The sequence below is a fragment of the Phascolarctos cinereus genome, unplaced genomic scaffold (assembly GCF_003287225.1).
Source record: "Phascolarctos cinereus isolate Bilbo 61053 unplaced genomic scaffold, phaCin_HiC Scaffold_4;HRSCAF=312, whole genome shotgun sequence".
Taxonomy (NCBI): Eukaryota; Metazoa; Chordata; class Mammalia; order Diprotodontia; family Phascolarctidae; genus Phascolarctos; species Phascolarctos cinereus.
In genome coordinates, this window is record NW_027555847.1 from 137,830,510 (window position 1) to 137,849,469 (window position 18,960).

Sequence of the window (18,960 nt, forward strand, 5' to 3'; positions counted from 1 at the left end):
AAGGCCTGGAAATGTGGTGAGGTGTCTCGTGTAGGGGAAAAAGCACTGGAGTTGGAGTTGGGAAAACCCAGTTTAAGTCCTGGCTCCAACATCTGTTGTCCTGGTAAGTCTTCTTAACTCGTTTAAGTCCCAGCTTCCTCCTTTACATATAAAATAGTGATGATAGCTACACTTGTGATGAGGAATGCATACTGCTTTTCAACAGGTGGGAGGCCAAAGGGATTATAAAAGTAGGAAGGAAAGTTACAGAACAGCCTCCTATAGAAGGCAGAAAAGCCATAAGTTTGTGAGAAGCTCAACATCTGAACAATTCTCTTGAAGCATTTTTTTAATTGCATTATCACATAAAATTCAAATTGTGCTATTTACAAAATAGACAAAAACATTAATACTGATCACGGGCTTCAAATCTTTCCTTCTTTTCCAATCTACTTTACTACATTTTTGCCCCACTGTTCCATAGCTCATAAAAAACCCTAACATTTGGTCTCTTACAAGGGTTGACTCCACGAAGTCATCAACGGCCAGCTGCTCAGCACTGTCCGTCTGCCATTAACGTGGAGCCCTCACGTGCACAACCATGTGACTTGGGGAAAGGCAGTGCATGGAGGCATCCCAAACCAATTCCAATGATAGCTGCCAAGGAAATGCATGAGAAACAGGATACCTCCACTGAGAATATGGATGACCTGAGGCATGACCCACAATGGAAGAAGAAGGAAGGACAATGAAGGAAGAAGATAGAAGAAAGAACTCTTTTAGGATATGAGCAACAATGCACTTGTACACAAGAATGACCTTCAGGAATGGAAAGAATAAGGAACTGGGGACAAAAAGTTGCTAAAACACAAGAAGAAAAGGATAATTCTCTTCATCATGAGAAGGGATAAAACTCTTAAGATCAGCGCAAATCATTACATAACATTGTGGATAGAACCGAAGCCTAAGATGGAAAGGGACAAGGCCTAGGTCTGAACACACAGGTTGATTTTGCTGACTAAAGCCTTAAACCTGAACCTCTGGCAATTCCATTCCTAAACGAAGAAAGTGCCCAGAAGTTAGAGGCAAAATTTGAATGTAGGAATGAGATAGAAGATTAAGAAGAGAGAGAACTGGGTAAAAACAGTAGTGCTAAAGACAAAGTTACAGCAAAATGAGAAGAGTTTTCAGTAAAAGAGGACGGCAAAGAACCCAAAAGGTAAGAGTTGGAAGGAAAAGAAAAGGAGGAAACCCAAGAGAAGCAACAGATCATCCTGGGCCTTGCACTGGCTCCTTATTTTTTCCTTTTATTTCTTTATCTTTCCTTTTTTTTTTTTAAGCATGGGACACAATATAAAGAACTGAATTTCAACATCTGGGTTGCTTTTCTAAGCTTTCACCATTTTGAAGACATCTTCAGCAAATCCATTTCTCAGTCATAAAAACATACTGTGCAAACTTTCTTTTCTATAGAGGAAATACTTATGACAGTCTATCCAAAACAGTGAAGGAAATATTTGAAAGCTTAAAAAAAAAAAAGGAGACCTCTAGAGACAAGGCAAACATCCTGGAAGACAGATAGTCAAGGCAGCTAACATCAAAAATGTCCTTTCTTTGAAAAATACAAGTGAGAAGAGAAGGTGCTAAGTACTACATTAGAGGAAGAGTCAATTTGGGAGGAAGGCTTCAAACACGTGGCTTCCTGTGACCAAAGATTTCAGTCCTCCTTTCTGCATGGAGGGTGACAGGGGAGACACGTACACAGAGATAAAGGCTGGACACTACAGGAAAGGGGGGTGTCCCAATCTCCTCACTTCTGTGACTACCTCTGACTTGTCCCATGGCTGCTTACAACACATGGGAAATAATAAAAGGCTCTTCTTGGATTCAAGTAAAATATCTGTTAGAGATAAACCCAGAAGCCAAGTGTGCAGTACTTCCGCTTGCCTGTGGTAAAATGCTGAATGTAACTTTCTGGTCTGCACTTTTTTAGGTAAGTCTCCAAGTGAGCTGAAAATTCAGGTCAGATAGCTTTTAGAGAAATTTCACACAAACGAAACAACCTTGAGCCACGGCAATATAGAAATACAGTGGGATGTCTGGCTTTTCCTGCTGTTTGACTGTCTGTGGGCAGATGAGCAACTCCCCAAGCCAGCTCTGACAAGAGACTCAGATCCTGAGGGTTACAAGACCTCCAGGCTGGTGATGGGTAAATGCAGAAGTGAAAGGCGAAGCCCCTATCAATAGCATCTTCCCCTTTTTTTGCCACCTGGCGGCAGTTTCTTCTTTAACTTTTCCTTTCTGGCTCCAGCTGTGGTGAAAGTAATGCAGTGAGCATCCAGAAAGTCTAATAGCTTTCCCATGGCAAACTTAATGCCATTCTGCCTCAGCTCTGCCTGCAAGTCAGCAAGCTCAAAGGGCTGGTAAAGGAGAATCTTCTGGTAAAGGGCCGGATGGGACCGGATGTAGCGTCTTGCTGCCTCCTCTTTGTCGGCATCCTGGGCAGCAGCTTGAGAAGCAGTGATCTCCTCCTCTTCTTCCCCTTCGGATTCAAAGACTGTTTCAAACTCGCTGGAAACAGAACTGAAAAGAAAAAAAGACAAATCTAAGGGAAGAGTTCTCCCTCCAAGCCCATCAGAGACAATAAGAGGCAGCAAATGGCAGAGAAACTCATGGCAGACTTATCCCAGGTGGCAGTCCTCGCTGGCGGCTGATGTGCCAACACCTCCACAGTATTTCATCCTCAGCGGTCTAAAGGGCTCTGTAAACTACTACTTTTCCATAACGCAAAGCAGCATGGCACAATGGGATGAACGCAGGCCAAGGGACCTGGATTCAAGTTCCAGCTCTGCCACTCACTGCCAAGTGACCATGAGCAAGTCACTTGATCTGTAGGTGTCAGCTTCCTCATCTGGACTGGAGGACCTCTAAAATCAGCTCCAAGAGTCTGGGATTCACTGGCTTATTCTGTATTCCCCAGTCTATCCATCTTTTAGCCTCATTATGTGGGTTTCATATTAACTAACAAAATCTTGATTAGGGTCACTTCCAATCACAAAGGACTAATGATCACGGATGCTACTTGACTGGGCACAGCCATGTGATGGGCCTCATCACAACCTAGGAGGCCTTTGATATTCTAGCAATTAAATCAGCTGACACCCAGAAGGTGAGATGGGTCAGGTTAAGAAAGAAAAATGCAAGACATCTGCAGGTAGCTTTGTCAATACATAATGGGAGTGGTTTTCAAAGTGAGGTCTTGGGATTCCTGGAGCTCCTCAAGATCCTTTCAAAAAGTTGGTGAGGTCAAAACTATTTTCATAATAATAACAAAGTTATTTTAATTTCTAATACAATAAATATTGATTGAAATGACCCATATAAACAAAGGTTCTTTGAGCAGTCCTCAATAATTTTTGAGAGCATAAAGGGGTCCTGATACCAAAAAGTTTGAGAAATGCTGCACAAGGACCTGGTATTCTTGATTCCTAGGACCAAAATTCTGCTTATGTGAGTTACCAACTACTCAAAATCTCTTCAGGTTTCAGGCACCTTCGAATTTAGAAAGCAAGTCAGGGACTTTGAGTGTATCAGACAAAAAACTGCACTTAGTCATTCCTACCCTTGGGCTGTTCAGCTCATTGCAGTAAGGATCCCACCACCAAACCTGATCTTCATCTGTTACCTTTGAGAACCAAAGGAGTCTTCACTTTCATCTGTAGAAGAAGTGATGGATTTCTGAGACATTGAGAGCTGATCATCACCAGCAGGGCCTGAGTGCACATCTTCAGCTGGTCGTTGTGTTAGTGTTAGGGTGGCTTTACGTGCCTGCTTCCTTCTGCCTTGGGCTTTAGTGCGATTCTTTAGCTTTCGGTGACTGATGTTGGATAAGTTCTCTGAAACTTCTGACTGACCACCCTCCACACTGGGCAGGGCACAAGAGGAGGAAGCTGGTGGTAACTCATTCACTGCTCCTGAAGTCTTGACGTGAGAGGTTGTTTGAGTCAGGCAGCAAGGCTCTGCCATCATTCTAGGGGACGTCTGCAAAGTCTGGATTTCATCCTCAGAGTCAGATGGCAAGATCTGGTGGGTGTACTGGAAAATCTCCTTCAGCTTCAGTACCATATGTCTTTTGGGGAGAGGACGGACTCCAAATCTAAATTGGGAAATAGGTGATTTTTTAGTCATTAACCACATCGCTTGTATGTACTTTACACTCTTTTGCTTACTTGTCAGCAAACAAGACACAATTATTAGCAGATGTTAATGGCTGTTGGCAAAGCCAACATGCTTGCATTCTATGACTGTCAAAAGTTAGCGTCTAAGTACAATCCCCACACTGCCATAACAGTAAATCACAGCTTTTGAGAGTGGACCTGATTTCTGGAAACATCAAAAACACATCAAGTTAAGTCTGATGAATAAGGATTGGAGAGTCAGGCTTAGAAAAAAAAAAGCCTAGGGTTAGAAATAGGATAGAAATAGGATTGAGTTTCAAGTGTTCCAAATCTTGAAAAGGAATTCCAACAGAGTTTGGAGCACTAGTGGCACTACTGAAATAAATGTGTAGAACACCAAAGTGACTACTTTGAATGAGAACAACACCTATTTGAATATGTAGACAAAGGATCTTTTCAGTTACCAAGTATGACTCTGACAAGTCAATTCACCAAAATTCTATTATTCTAAGATTCTAAAAACTTGGATTCAGCTAAAAATTTTTATTCTATGAAAATATTAACCAAAGGAAAGCTTGCTAAAAAAAGAATGTGCTAGTCACACTCGTGAAACAGAAGCACGTTATCTTTCACTTCTGAGGCAATAACTACAATAAACTAAGGAATTTTTAATTAAAATAAATAAATCATTAAAATTGACATTATAAATATGTCTGTAAGATAGAATGGGTAGCCATTTTGATGTGATAGATTTGCTATGTAAAATGAAGGCGTGATCTAAGGGCTCTTACAATAGGTCCCCTTCCACAGACTTGAAATTCCCCATGCTCGTGGTGATTCTTTTTTACTCTCACGGAAAGTGGGCTAGACCTTCTGACTTCAGGAATTGCAGGCAAAATCTGAGATAAGTCTGTGGGACTACCCTAGCATTAAAGAAATCAGGAGCTCTGTTGGGGATGGTACAAGAGGCCTCAAGTCTTCAGCAGAGCCTCTTAAGAGTCAGAAGTCTGAGTCTATCCACAAAGAAGATTCCTCTAAGACTAGAAGGAACATGATGAACTTTTCAGAGAAGAATCCAAGGTATCGTGCTTAACCCTAATCATGAGCAAACAAGTAAAATGGAAACACCAACCTATTCAATTCTTTCTTCAGTTCTGGTGTTTCCATGATAGAATAACTTGGCATTGGAGTTATGGGAACTTTGGGGGGCCTATTAGTCTTCTGATCAGCAGCTTCTGTGGGAGAATAAAACAAATACAAACATTAGTAAAGTGGTTGGGATAAGGGGTACTTGATGTGGTGGTACTACCTGGCATCTTTTATTTCATTGACATGAGTTTCTAAGCTCCGTTTCCTTAGCTTTCTTTATATTGAAGACAATGCAACCATCATTTGATTATATTAAAGTAGTCATTTCCAACCTCTTTGGAATTATGACAACCTATCAATGCTTAATTATGTTACACCACCACTCTCTCTTCTAAAAAGCATTACAAGGTACACCCTATGTGCATCATGTACATATAATATTGATCTGACACACTTACAACACCCTCCTTAAAATTACTGACAAATGCTGGGATCTCTCAAAACCAGTCAGGATTTATTGTATTAAGGAGACAATAGAACAATCAGAAGGAACTTTTAAGACAGATTATGATTTACTGCAATCACTCCACACACATTTTTGGAGGGGCAGTCTTATGAAAGTTCCACTCCAGCAGAAAGAGCAATGAATTTGGAGTCAGATGACCTAGGTTCTAAACTTGGCTCTGCCACCCATTATTTGTGTGACTCTGTATAAGTCACTTAATCTCTCTGGGTCTTAATTTTCTCATCTGTAAAATCAAGGGCTTGGACTAGATGACCTCTAAGGCCCTTTCCAGTACTAAAACTTACACATCTCTATTTTCAACATGCAGTTTACACAGCACAAAGGAAACCATACAATTAATACTGTAAAATGGTATTATTGAAACCTGTATCTCAAAGGACACCAGTGACCCAATCAACAAACCCAAAGGTCTTTTCCTCAGTTCTCATCCAAGTTCCTCAAGGGCAGAAAGTTTCATTTTTCTCTGTAGCCCCAAGACTTAACACAGAATCTGGCACATAGAAGACGCTTAACAAAAGCTTGTTGGTAGACAGCTTGATTGTCCCCTCTATAGAGCTTGACACTATCAGCAACATGGTTGAGTGGAGAGTGTTGGGCTTGGAGTGAGGAGAGCCAGGATCCTGTTCCAGCTCCAATATTTGCTCGCTTATTGACCACTGTTACTTAATCTCTCTGAACTTTGGTTTTCTCATCTGTAAAATGGGGATAATGATACTTGCAGTATCACATGTAAACTCAATATGCTATATACATGTGACATTATTACTGAAAACATTTCCTTCCGTGGCTTCTATAACACTATACTATATCAGGGAGGGGGGGTCCTCTCTCCACTTTTTCTCTCTCTTCCTATTCCTCCCTTTTGCTATCCACTAAACATAAGCATTCCACAAAGTTCTGTCTACGAGCTTCCTTTCTCTCTACGCACTCTTCATCATCTCACATCCACAACTTCAACTAGCCCATTATGGAGATGGTAATCAAATCTACATTTCTCCAAGATACAGACAATAGAAATATGAGACCAAAATTCATTCACCTACAGAGAAGGAATCAAAGGATATGAGTAAACAATTCTCAAAACAAGAATTGCAATGTATTAACAATTATATGAATGTTCCAAATAATTATAAGAGAACTGTAAATCAAACAACTCTAAAGTTGTACCTCCCAACCAGCAAATTGGCAAAGATCATAAAAGAAGGGAATAGTCATTGGTTTTTTTTTTTGTTTGTTTTTTAGGCACTGGGTTTAAGTGACTTGCTCACAGTCACACAGCTAGTAAGTGTCAAGTGTTTGGTCTGAGGCCGGATTTGAACTCAGGTCCTCCTGACTTCAGGGCCGGTGCTCTATCCACTGCGCCACCTAGCTGCCCTGGGAATGGTCATTGTTAAAAGAGTTGTGGGGACCAGTGCATGACTGGTGGACTGTGAAATGATGCAACCATTCTGGAAAGCAATTAGGAATTATGGAAATAAAGTTACTAAAAGGTCTGTACCTTTTGACCCAGAAATTGTATTGCTAGTCATAGACCCCAAGAAGGCCATTAGCAAAAAGAAAGTGGATCCCATATATACCAAAAGATTTATCATATTTTTTTGTGGCAGCAAAGACTAGAAACTAAATAAATGCTCATTGATTGGGGAATGGCTACACAAATTGCGACACATTATCATAATGGAATATTACTGTTCTTTAAGAAACAATGCATATAGTGAACAGAGAAGCATGGAAAGACTTACATGGCTTAAAAAAATGAAGGAAGCCGAACCAGGAAAGCAACATACATGATAAGTACAACAATGGAAATGGAAATAACAACCACCATGAGCAATCCAAATTGAAAGCTTCAAAATTATAAAGAATATAGCTATGTGACCCTGGGTAAGTCACTTAACCCTGATTGCCTGGCCAAAAAGAATTTTTTTTTAAAAAAGAACAAGCTTGGTTCCAAAGAATAGATGTGAGAAGACATCTCCCTGGAGAGGTCATGGTCCATGGTTATGGAACTTTGCATACTATGTCTAATTTGTTGAGCAGTCTTACTGATTTTTCCCCTCTTCTTTTAAAAAAATTCTTTGTTATAATGGATGGCTTTCTGGAAGGAAGAGAGAGGTAGGAAAAATCTAGGTGATGTAAAAATAAAAGATACCAATAAAAATCTATTTTTTAAAAGAATCTCTATTTCTAGTTTCAACTTCTTCCCTGAGATCTACTTCCAAATTTCCATATTCTACATTTCCACTTCTAACTCTAGTCTCTCGGTCATTCCTTATTTTCTCATACCATTATCCCTGTTTTAGATTTACCTCATCCTGTTCGTGCTTTGTCTCTATGAAGCAGTCATTTTGACAATGCATGGTCTTCTACCCTTGAACCCACTCTGTTAATTCCCATCCCAGAGGTAACACTTACCATCTTTCTTCTTAGCTTTTGAGCCACTGAATAATGCTGGAAGAAGTAAAAAACCCAAGCTAATTTGGGCTACTATAAACCTGCACTATCTAAACCCACCACTCCATAGCAATCCTTTTATTGCTTTGGTTCACTTCCTCTGACTTTCTTCGCAGTAGCCATTTTGAACTGTCTCCACCAATATCCCTTAACTCTCTTCTCAGTAGACAGCTTTGCCCCCTATTTTTATCTACACATTTACATAGCATTTTAGAGGTTATAAAACTCTTTCCCTATAGCTATTCTTTGTAGTAGAGAGCGTGAATATTATCCCCATTTTGCTGATAAGCAAATAAAGGCTCAAGAGTCATGTGGTAACTTGCCCAGGTCAATAAAATAGTAAGAGAAGCAAGGTTTCAACCAGTGTCCCTCCTACCTCCAAGTCCCACATGCCTTTCAATAAATCACACTGCCCCTCTAGCTAATCTCTATATTTGTGCTTTTAATCCCTTCATACTGCCTATCCTAAAAAAAAAAAAGGTGGGGAGGAGGCTTCTCATTCCCTATAGGATAAAATTAAAACTCCTTAATCTACCATTCAAAGTCTCCAAATTACCTTCCCTGCCTTATTTTGCCCTATTCCTCTCTTTAGATATGCTATATTCTAGGACTAAAGGTTGGTCTCTGATCTCATTCTGTCCTTTCCTATAACCATGCATTTGTCAGGCTATAACAAATTTCTTCTACATCTGTGCTCACTGAAATCTTTCTCATGCTTCATTGCTTTGTTCCATGAAGCTTCCCCTGAGGCCTCAGCTGAAGGCAATCTCTCTTTCCAAACTTCTCAGCAATCTGGACTGCTCCTTTGCACTTAATACACATCAGGAGGCAGCATGATGCACTTTGGTTCAGATTCCAATAGTGATACTCCCATTGTGATCTTGGCCCACTCATCTCACCTCTTTGGGTTTCAGCTCCGTCACACTAAGATGAGGAGTCTGGGTTAACACTCCAAATACTAATGAAACCAAAAGACAAAAGGAAAGTAAAATGAAGCTAAATGGGAGGAAGGCCTATGGGTCTCCCCTGCATATGCAGATAAAGATGCTGAAGTTGGTTTTATCCTGTGTCCAAAGGTAATAAGGAAGATCATTTCATGGGATGCTGTGACATCTCATATTGTATTACTCATACAATAAGCAATTGCAAAAAGAGCACCAGGAAAATAATTGTAGCTTACAGAAGTGCCTGTTGTAGAGAATAAGGAAGTAGAAAAATTATGTGAAGATTTGTGCTGATTATTACAACTCAGTGACTTCAATGCAAGGATGAGCCTAGGGGAAAAGAGTAAAAAATATGGTGGAAAAGTTAATCTAGAAGTCAGAAAGTCAATGGCTTATAAACCATACCAAAGTCTCCTGCCTACCCAGGGAAGCAGCATGGTACAATGGAAAGACCACAGTCTCTGGAATTAGAGGGCCTACCTTCTACAAGAAGCCTTTTCTAACCCCTCTTAAATCCAGTGCTTTTCTTCTTTTAATTATTTCCTATTTATCCTGTATAAATCTTGCTTTGTATATATTTGTTTGCATGTTGTCTCCTTTGGATTGCAAGCTCAATGAGGTCAGGGACTATCTCTGTCCTCTTTTTATATCCTAGTACAATGCTTAGCACAGTGCCTGGCACATAGTAGGTGTTTAATTTATTAATTGACTAGTTGATTTCTGAGGTTCCTTTAAGTTCTCAATCAATGACCCTATAGTCATAGAATCATATTTGTGCAGGTGTTATTTTCTATTAGATTATACGAAATACTTTTAAAAAAAAAGGTAAGTTTCTTGAGGGCAAAGACTACATTATTTTTCATTTATACTCCAGTGTCTAACACAATGGTTTGTACGTGATAGGTTCTTATTAATATTTACTGAATTGAAATGGATGTCCAAAACAGTTATCATCTCTCTCCAGGTCCCATCCCCAACCCAACTCTTCATGAGCCTTCAGGTGAAGAATCTCTTTTTACTTCAGTGAAAGTATTTAATATTAAACTTTCTCAAATAGATCTTTCTATTCTTTCTAGTGCATCAGGGAAGTTTTCCCCCATTACTCATTAATGGCAGTCACCTAGGCTTGAAATATTGACTTAGTTTTCATTCCTCACTCTCATTTACTTACATCCAGTCACTAAGTCCTATCAATTCTGCATTTGTAACATCTTACGTCCAGCTCTTCTTTTCATACGGCCAGGAGCCCAAGTTGGACTATTGCAAAAAAACCATAAAAACACAAACCTTTCCTAATCCGTCTTCCTTTTCCCCTGCCAATCCACTTTATACTTGGCAGAAGGTTAATTTTCCTACAGTACAGCTCTGATAATGTCACTTCTTTGCTTAAAGACTGGCTCCCTACTGACTTTTAAATAAAGTCTAAACTCTTTATCAGGGCAGCAATTAGACTTGATTTCCTAACAATATCTCCATTGCTTCTATTATTATGCCTTTGTTCACTTAGGATTGTTTTTGTCCATTTCCTACCAAGAAATTAGGCTTCTTCTAGTTTTATGGTTTGTATGATGCCACAGGGAGCCAAACAAATGGCCTACAAAGTAGGAGATATACAGCAGCAACTCTATCCTGCCCCAACTCTTCCTGAGATTGCTGTGAGGTCCAAAGATGAGCTCAAAGGCAAGTGAGTTCTGAAGCATTACAACATTCATTCTAGTATTTAAATTACAAATATAATTCTCAAAGGTTACTTACTTGGAGACTTTAACACTTCTAATTCTTGAGTTACTTTTTCATTTGACAATCTTCTAGCCAAAGGAAGAATTTCTGTAGACTTTTGCTCTCCATCCCAATCATCCCACAGAGCTGAATTCAAACAGCTTAGATTACTGTTTCCAGGCGAGCTTGTACGTAAGGATCTCTTTTCATTACAGTGTAAAGATCTTCTTTTGTCAATAGGACTTCCATAAACAGGAGCACTGCCCGTTCTACTCGGGGTTGTAGGGGAGTTTCTCTCCCTGTTATTCATAGTTTCACATACTTTATTGTTTGGACTACTAGTACTTAGGTGGCCAGTCCTCTCTAAGTTCAAGTTATCAATTGGAATTGGTGAGAGAGGTTCAATATTCCAGTAGTCGTCATCAACTGGAATTGGGGGGTCACTGTTCAGCAGTAAGCTGCTACTCAGAGGGCAGGGATCAAGATCTTGCTCTTCCTCGCTATCCACAACTTCTACCACTTCACTACACACATTTTGGATCAGCACAGGTTTGTCATCAGCAGAAGAAAGCCTTGAGTGTGATGATGGGCCTTCCAGAGGCTGTTTAGTGAAGTCAGCATGCTCAGGTGAAAGCTGAATTGGGACTACCATGGAAAGGTTCTTATTAACCTTTGAATGTTGAATGGCAGGGCTTCTGTAAGAGCATCTCTCGCTGACTGAGGTTTCTGAGAGTGATTTGGTTTCTGCAGGAATGGGTACCAGATGAGATGATATCTGGGGCACATTCATAAATACTTCATTTGTTATTTCGTTAGTATTTTTATTTTCTATTAGTACTTTAGTCTTGCACTGTAAAACTTTATCCTGTAAACTGGAAACACATGGCCTAGCAATGATGCTTGTGACTCGCATCTGGGATGAGCAATCACGGCTTCTGTTAGTAAGGGGAGTGGCTGGAACCAGCCATGAAGTATCTGTGCTACTGCTTTCCTCTCTGCTGTTGTCATGTTTGGAAATCAGTCCAAAATCCAGTTCTTCATCCAAACAGTTATTGCCCTTTCTGTGTGACTGCATCTCAGTCAGAACATCTGTACCCCTATCTCTACGTACCCCAACTTCTGTGGCTATCGGGCTTTGAGAACACCTTTGGTCACTATCAATATCAATAATCAGAAAAGGTTTGGATGATTTGGGACTATTCTTCACTTCCTCATCTTTACCTGCAAGAGCTCTTGGTGTTTTTCTTTCTCCACAGGCACTGTCAGAAACTGGTTTCATTTTGGTCTGTTCTAGCTCTATTTCTTCATCTGAATCCAACAAAAGGATAATATCATCATCTTTGTTCATTTGTGATGGAGAATTCTGAGACCTGATATTCGACTGGGACAGCCTTTGGCAAGATTTTGGTTGAGTTAGGTCAATGGATGGAGGTTTAACTGGAGAAATCAGGGCTGCTGTTTTTTTATGGTTTGCAACATAACTACACTCATTGCTGTCCTTGCAGGCTGGGTCTTCATACAAAGTGTGTATATCATTGTTTTTCTTTTGCTTTTCTGCTAAAATTGAAGGAGAGACTATGTTGGAAAATTTCCTTTTTAATTGAGGAGATAATGGGGATGAATCATGTCTACACTGAGAAAAGATTTGTGAATTGGAAGGACTTTGACAGTGGTTGTGTGACAGAGGGAAGTCTGGCTGCAATGGAGGTGTTTGGCAAAGAACAGGTGAACTAGAAACTTCTTTCCCCAGGAGAGTCCCGTTTTGTTTCTTTGGATTGCAGTTTATTTGGGAAGGCTCACAATACTCTTCTTCAGTCACTGAAAAAAGCCGATCACAGCTCTTATCAAGATCAAAATCATGAAGTGAATCTAGAAATGTTAGTTTTTCTCTTAGACTATCTCCTTTGCCTTCTACCAAAAGATCAGAAGTACTAGAGTGAGCACCAGCTTTAGCTGACTTTGGTGAACAATCTTTTTCAGGAGACTCTGCACCACTTTCATCATCTGGAATCTTTTCCTGGCACGGCACAGGAGTGAAGTGTTTAATATATATATTGCTCCTTACACTTGGCTCTTGACCTTTCACTTGCTCAGAAGAGTCTATTTTATATGTATTATCCATCTGTTTTTTAAATTTGACATTTGTTGGTAGACATTCAAATACTGGAATTTCCTCCCCTGGCTGGCCAGCTACTGAATCTTCCTTTGTCTGACACTTCCCTTGGAGCATCTTTCGCTGAGTAGCAGCAAACTCATAAATTTCTTCCATTTCCTCTTCATTTACTTTCTCTCTGTCATCTTCTTCCTGGTCTTCTAACTTACGTAAAAGCTCTGATTCCTTATCTTCATCCACCCACATTGACCTCAATAATTCTTGGAAATTTTCTGCTCTATTTTCACAATCCTCTTCTTCTTTCCCCACCAAAAATATATCATCTTCTGATTTAATATCAGTAGCCTCTAGGCCACTTTCACATAGATCAACAAGTTCCTTCACTCCAAACCTGCAGAAATGAAATGAAAAAGCATCAATCTTCCTTTCACAGAAGCCATGTTTCTCTCATTCAAGGATGTCAGAGCCAGAACTGGAATTCATACATGAGGAGAAAGGAAGGCTGAAGTGGGAATAATCAAAATCAAAAATACCATATTTTTGTGCTTTCCTCCATCCTTCTATGACAAGGACACTCTTCTCCTGAAGTCTGCCTGGTCATTAGGAGGTTCTAATAAAAGGCTCATAACTAATTGCTCAAAGTGTCTCAAAGCTAGGTGGTTCATTTATTTATTTATTTGTTTTTCTTCGAGGTGATCAGGGTTAAGTGACTTGGGTCACACAGCTAGGAAGTGGCAAGTGTCTGAGGTAGGATTTGAACTCAGGTCCTCCGGATTCCAGGGCCAATGCTCTATCAACTGCACCACCTACTGCCCTTATGTGGTTTAAAGAATATAGATTAATACTTACAGCATTCAAAACTATGCAGGCCAAACTGCCCCTAGATTTCTCAAGAAGGATACCCTTAACAAGGTAGATGTAATACAGACTATAATTTATATTTTACTCTGAACAGGAAGCTGAAAGCTACACGGCCCTGCCAGATACCTGTCGCAGCCTTAAACTTTGGCCTGAGACACATAAGAGGACATGTTACTATAAGTAACTAGCAAATTCCATCTTAGGTATTCGACTCCTGCAAAGTCATCATTGGTGATAAATTTCTGGCTAATAATGATAATTAATATTAATAGAAAGAAAAGATAATGGAGGGGAAAGGAAGGAGGAATGGAGGAAAGGAATAAACATTTATATAGTGTCTATGCTAAGTACTTTTTATAAATACTATCTTACCTGAGGGAGGCAGCTAGGTGCTGTAGTGAACACAGCAATGGTCCTGGAGTCAGGAAGACCTGAGTTCAAATCTGGCCTCAGACACTTATTAGCTATGTTAATATGGGCAAGTCACTTAACCCTGTTTGCCTCAGTTTCCTCATTTGTAAAATGAGCTGGAGAAGGAAATAGTAAACCACTCCAGTACCTTTGCCAAGAAAACCTCAACTGAGGTCATGAAGAGTTGGACATGACTGCAACCACTGAATGACAAAAAAACTAATTTGATCTTGACAAAAATTCTACAAGGTAGATATTATTATTCCTATTTTACAGATGAGGAAACTGAAGCAAACAAAGGTTAAGTGACTCTCTAAGGGTCACCCTCTACCTACTGAGTCACCTAGTTGCTTCAGGAGTCCTAAGAGAATACTTAAAAGTCACACTTTCTGTCATGTGACCTTCTCAAGAATGCAGTCAGGTAGGGCCCATGGATATAATCCCCATTTACAGATGAGTAACCTGAGGCTAAGAAAGGTGGAGTAACTTGCCCATACTTCCAGAGCTCCAAAGCGGCAGAGTCAGGATTTAAACCCCGGTATCTCCTACCTCTGAATCTAGCGCTATTTCCACAACACCACATTAACTCTCCAATGTATGACAATGCTCAGTATGCATTATAAAATCTAATACACTTTGGAAAGTTAGTTTCAATTGTTGTTAAGTAAGCAAAAAGCAGCATAGCGACCTGATGGCTAGTGACTGCAAGTCCGTGAGCATATGGGAAGGAATGTTAGTATCGGCTGTGTACAGGTACTGTAGAAACATGTGAGCTGTCTCTGTGCTCACTTCATTCAAAAGGACTCTTCGTGTTCTCAAACTCTCATCTTCCACTACAAAAAAACCTTCATTGTGTACCTGAGAAGGAAAGAAAACAAATTTTTTAAAGTTCCTTATCAATAAAGGCCTAACTAGAGAAGGAGACACATTGGATATTGGCCACATGGATACTAGAACTAGTCTCATAAATCACTAAGGAAAGTGATAGGTAATTTATTGTGCCAGTCAAATCTCTAGGGTCTTAGCTTAGTCTTATTTTCTTTTGCTAACCATCCAATATCCCTATGCCTTCAATCCATGAAGAACTCTGCAATTTGCTGTGATGGGGGGTAAAGTCAGTTCCTAGGATTTTGCTACATCGAGATAAAATTCCTTGTCAGTCCAATGTCAGAAGAGCAGAATTCCTAAGGTCAAGTTCTTCAGTTACTCAAACCTACTTTTCCTCTCACAAATACATAAAAACTTAAATGCTAGAATTATATTATGGGGAAAAGAAACATTTCTGGGAAAGATCGATAACTCTAAGATCCCTTAGTCCTACTCTAATGGCTTCCCTTGCCCTCCTATCAAACTTTTCCTCTTTGTTCCATTCTTTTCCACTGAAGAGTAAGCATTACAGCATTTCAGGAAAAAAAAAAAAAGAAGTAGAAGGATACTGATAGTGATACTTAAAAGATGAAGAAAAGAATACTAATGAATTGTTTAAAAAACAAACAGGAGAGAGCAAAAGGAAGTTCAGAAGACAACAAAGAAAACCAGGGCACTGTTGGAATTAACACATAAAATCTGAAATATTACCCCCCCCACAAAACCTAAGCTATACATAGTAGAGATCTATAGTTTCACATGCAGTACTCTTTTTTCATTCTTTAAAAAAAATGCTTGTTGTAGCAACTTTCAGAAGAAGAAATCAAAGCTATCAATAGTCATATGAAAAAATGTTCTAAATAACTACAGGCTAGAGAAATGCAAAATAAAACAACTGAGGTACCACTTCACACCTATCAGAGTGGCTAATATGACAGAAAAAGAAAATGATAAATACTAGAGGGTATGCTGGAGTTGGGAACTGGTCTAACCATTCTGCAGAACAATTTGAAACTATGCCCAAAGGGCACGTGCATACTCTTTCACCCAGCAATACCACTCCTGGGTCCCAAAGAGATCAAAGAAAAGAGAAAAGGACCTATACACAGAAAAATGTTTATAGCAGCTCTTTTTGTGGTGACAAATAATTGGAAATTGAGGGGATGCCTATCAGCTGGGGAACTGTTTAAGATATTGGAGTATATGAATGTGATAAAATACTCATGCTATATGATGAGCAAGACAGTTTCAGAAAAACCTGGGAAGACTCATACGAACGGATAATAAGCGAAGTGAGCAGAACCAAAAGAACACTACACACAGCAAGAACAATGTTTTAATGATAATCAACTGTGAAAGACTTAGCTACTCTAAGACAATGATCTTACATAATTCCAAAGGACTCATGATGAAAAATAATATCCATCTCTAGAAAAAACTGATGAACTTCGAATTTCAACTGACGCATACTTTTTTCACTTACTTTACTTTTCTTGTTTTTCTGCAACATGACTAACATGGAAATGTATTTTGCATGACTTCACATTATGAATGATATCAAATTGCTTGCTTTCTCAACAGGAGGGGAAGGGGCTACAGGGAGGGAGGGAATTGGGAATTTAAATTTTTTTTAAAAAACATGTGAAAATAAAGTATATTTTCCAAAAGAAAGATTGTTTTGGCAGTTGCACATATCTTGTTTGTAAATAGTTGTTTGCATATTGTCTCCTCTATTAAACTATGAGCTCCTTAAGAACAACAAAAAAAATGCTTGCTGTTTACTGATTTTGTATAGGGAAAAGTTCATGTGTACAAAACATTTTTATCTCATTAAAAAAATTAATCTTTTATTAATCTATCTCTCCCTCTATTCACCCCCTATTGAGATGGGGGGGGAGAAACTTAAAAATACACAGACACATATAATTTAAAAAAAAATTTTCCATATTGGCTAGATCAAAAAACATGTCTTTTTTTTTTTTTAATTTTAAGTTATTACCGTTCTGGTAGGAGATGAATGACCTATTGCATCTTCACTCTTTTGAACTTGTGGCTTATAATTTCAATCAGAGTTCCAAAGTATTTCAAAGTTATTTTTCTCCATAAGGTCATTATCTCTATATAAATAGTTCTGATACAGTTCAACTCCCTCTGCACGAGTTCATAAAAGTTTTCCAAACTTCCTATGAAATTGTTCATTTTGCCACTTCTTATGGCACAGTAATATTTTATCACATTCATATTCTATAATTTGTTCCGTCATTCCCTAATAGGGCATCCTCTGAATGCCAATTTTTGGCTACAACAAAAAAAAGCCACTATAAATATTTTCGTATAAAATTTTATTTCATTTTCAGTTCCAAATTCTCTCCCTTCCTCCTCCCCTACACACTGAAAAGGCAAGAAAAACCATATAGATCCGTTTCCTGTTTCTTCAGGTATAAGTATAATAGGGTCAAAGTGTAGGCACGATACTTTTTTGGCATAGTTCCAAACTGCTTTCCAGAATGGTTGCACCAATTCACAGATTCACCAAAAGTATACTAGTGTACCTGTTTTCCCACAGCCTCACCAATATTTATAATTTTCCTTTTTTGGTCATTTTTGCCTTTCTGATGGGTATGAGACAGAACCTCAAAATTGCTTTAATTTTAATTTCTCTAATTATTATTGATTTAGAGCATTTATTCATACGGTTGTTGCTAACCTGAATTTCTTCCTTTGAAAATTCCCTGCTCACATCCCTTTACCTTTTGGGAGATGGTTCTAAGACTTATAAATCTGAATCAGTTCCTTATATATCTTGGATATGAGACCTTTATAGGTGAAACTTGCTGCAAAGATCTTTTTTCCTAGTTGTTTTCTTTCTAACTATATTAGATTTGTTTGTGCAAAAACTTTTCAATTTTATACAATCAAAATTGTTGATTTTATCTTGTGAGATACTCTATCAGTTGTTCAGTAATGAACTCTTCCTCATCCATAGATCTAAAGGGTAATTTCTTCCTTGCTCCTCTAATTTATGTGTAACTTTTTTTATATCTAGGTAAGGCATCCATTCTGAACTTATCTTAGTATATGGTGTGGTGTGGAGCCAAACTTAATTTCTGCCAGACTGTTGTCCACTTTTCTTAGCAGTCCTTCCCCAAGTAACTGAGGTCTCTGTGTTTATCAAACATCAGGCTACTGTATTTGTTTGCTCAGCATATTGGTGACCTAACTTGTTCCATTGATTGACCTCCCTTTTTAAAAAACATGTACCAAATACTTTTAATGATTACTGCTCGGTACTACAGTTGTTAGACCCATGTTCCTTCTTACTTTTTATTACCCATGAAATTCTTGATCTTTTATTCCTCTATATGAATTTCACTATTATTTTTTCTAGCTCTATGAAATATTCCTTTGATCAGTATAGCACTAAGTAAAACAGTACTATCAATTTTATTATATTGACTTGACCTACCCATGAGCAGTTGAATACTTCTCCAATTATTTAGGGCTGTCTTTATTTCTACAAGTATTTTACAGTTGGATTCATATAGTTCCTAGGTGAATCTTGGAAGGTCCATTCCCAATATTTTATAGCCTCTGTAGTTATTTCTCTTCTTGCTAAATTTTGCTTGTAACAGAAATGCTGGTGATTTATGGAGATTTATCTTGTATCCCACAACTTTACTAGTTATTGTTTCAATTATTTTTTAGATGATTTCCTAGGGCTCTCTAAGGCCACTATCATATCTCAGAAAAGCAATAATTTTGTTTCTTCTTTGTGAATGTTTATTCCTTAAATTCTTTTTCTTATCGCTATAGCTAGCA

General features: G+C 38.7%; 1 protein-coding gene across 4 annotated transcripts in view; it reads right to left on the reverse strand.

Moving 5' to 3' along the window:
- Positions 1-310: 310 nt before the first annotated feature.
- Positions 311-18,960, reverse strand: part of SLX4 (SLX4 structure-specific endonuclease subunit) — a 45,815-nt gene continuing 27,165 nt past the window's right edge. For all 4 annotated transcript variants that reach the window (XM_020995454.2, XM_020995456.2, XM_020995457.2 and 1 more), the window contains exons 11-15: positions 14,963-15,132; positions 10,926-13,393; positions 5,290-5,392; positions 3,665-4,135; positions 311-2,562 (exon numbers count right to left, since the gene is read on the reverse strand). In XM_020995454.2, coding sequence (XP_020851113.1) covers positions 2,220-2,562; positions 3,665-4,135; positions 5,290-5,392; positions 10,926-13,393; positions 14,963-15,132 — 3,555 coding nt within the window. In that variant the 3' untranslated portion in view covers positions 311-2,219. The remainder of the gene's footprint in view (positions 2,563-3,664; positions 4,136-5,289; positions 5,393-10,925; positions 13,394-14,962; positions 15,133-18,960) is intronic.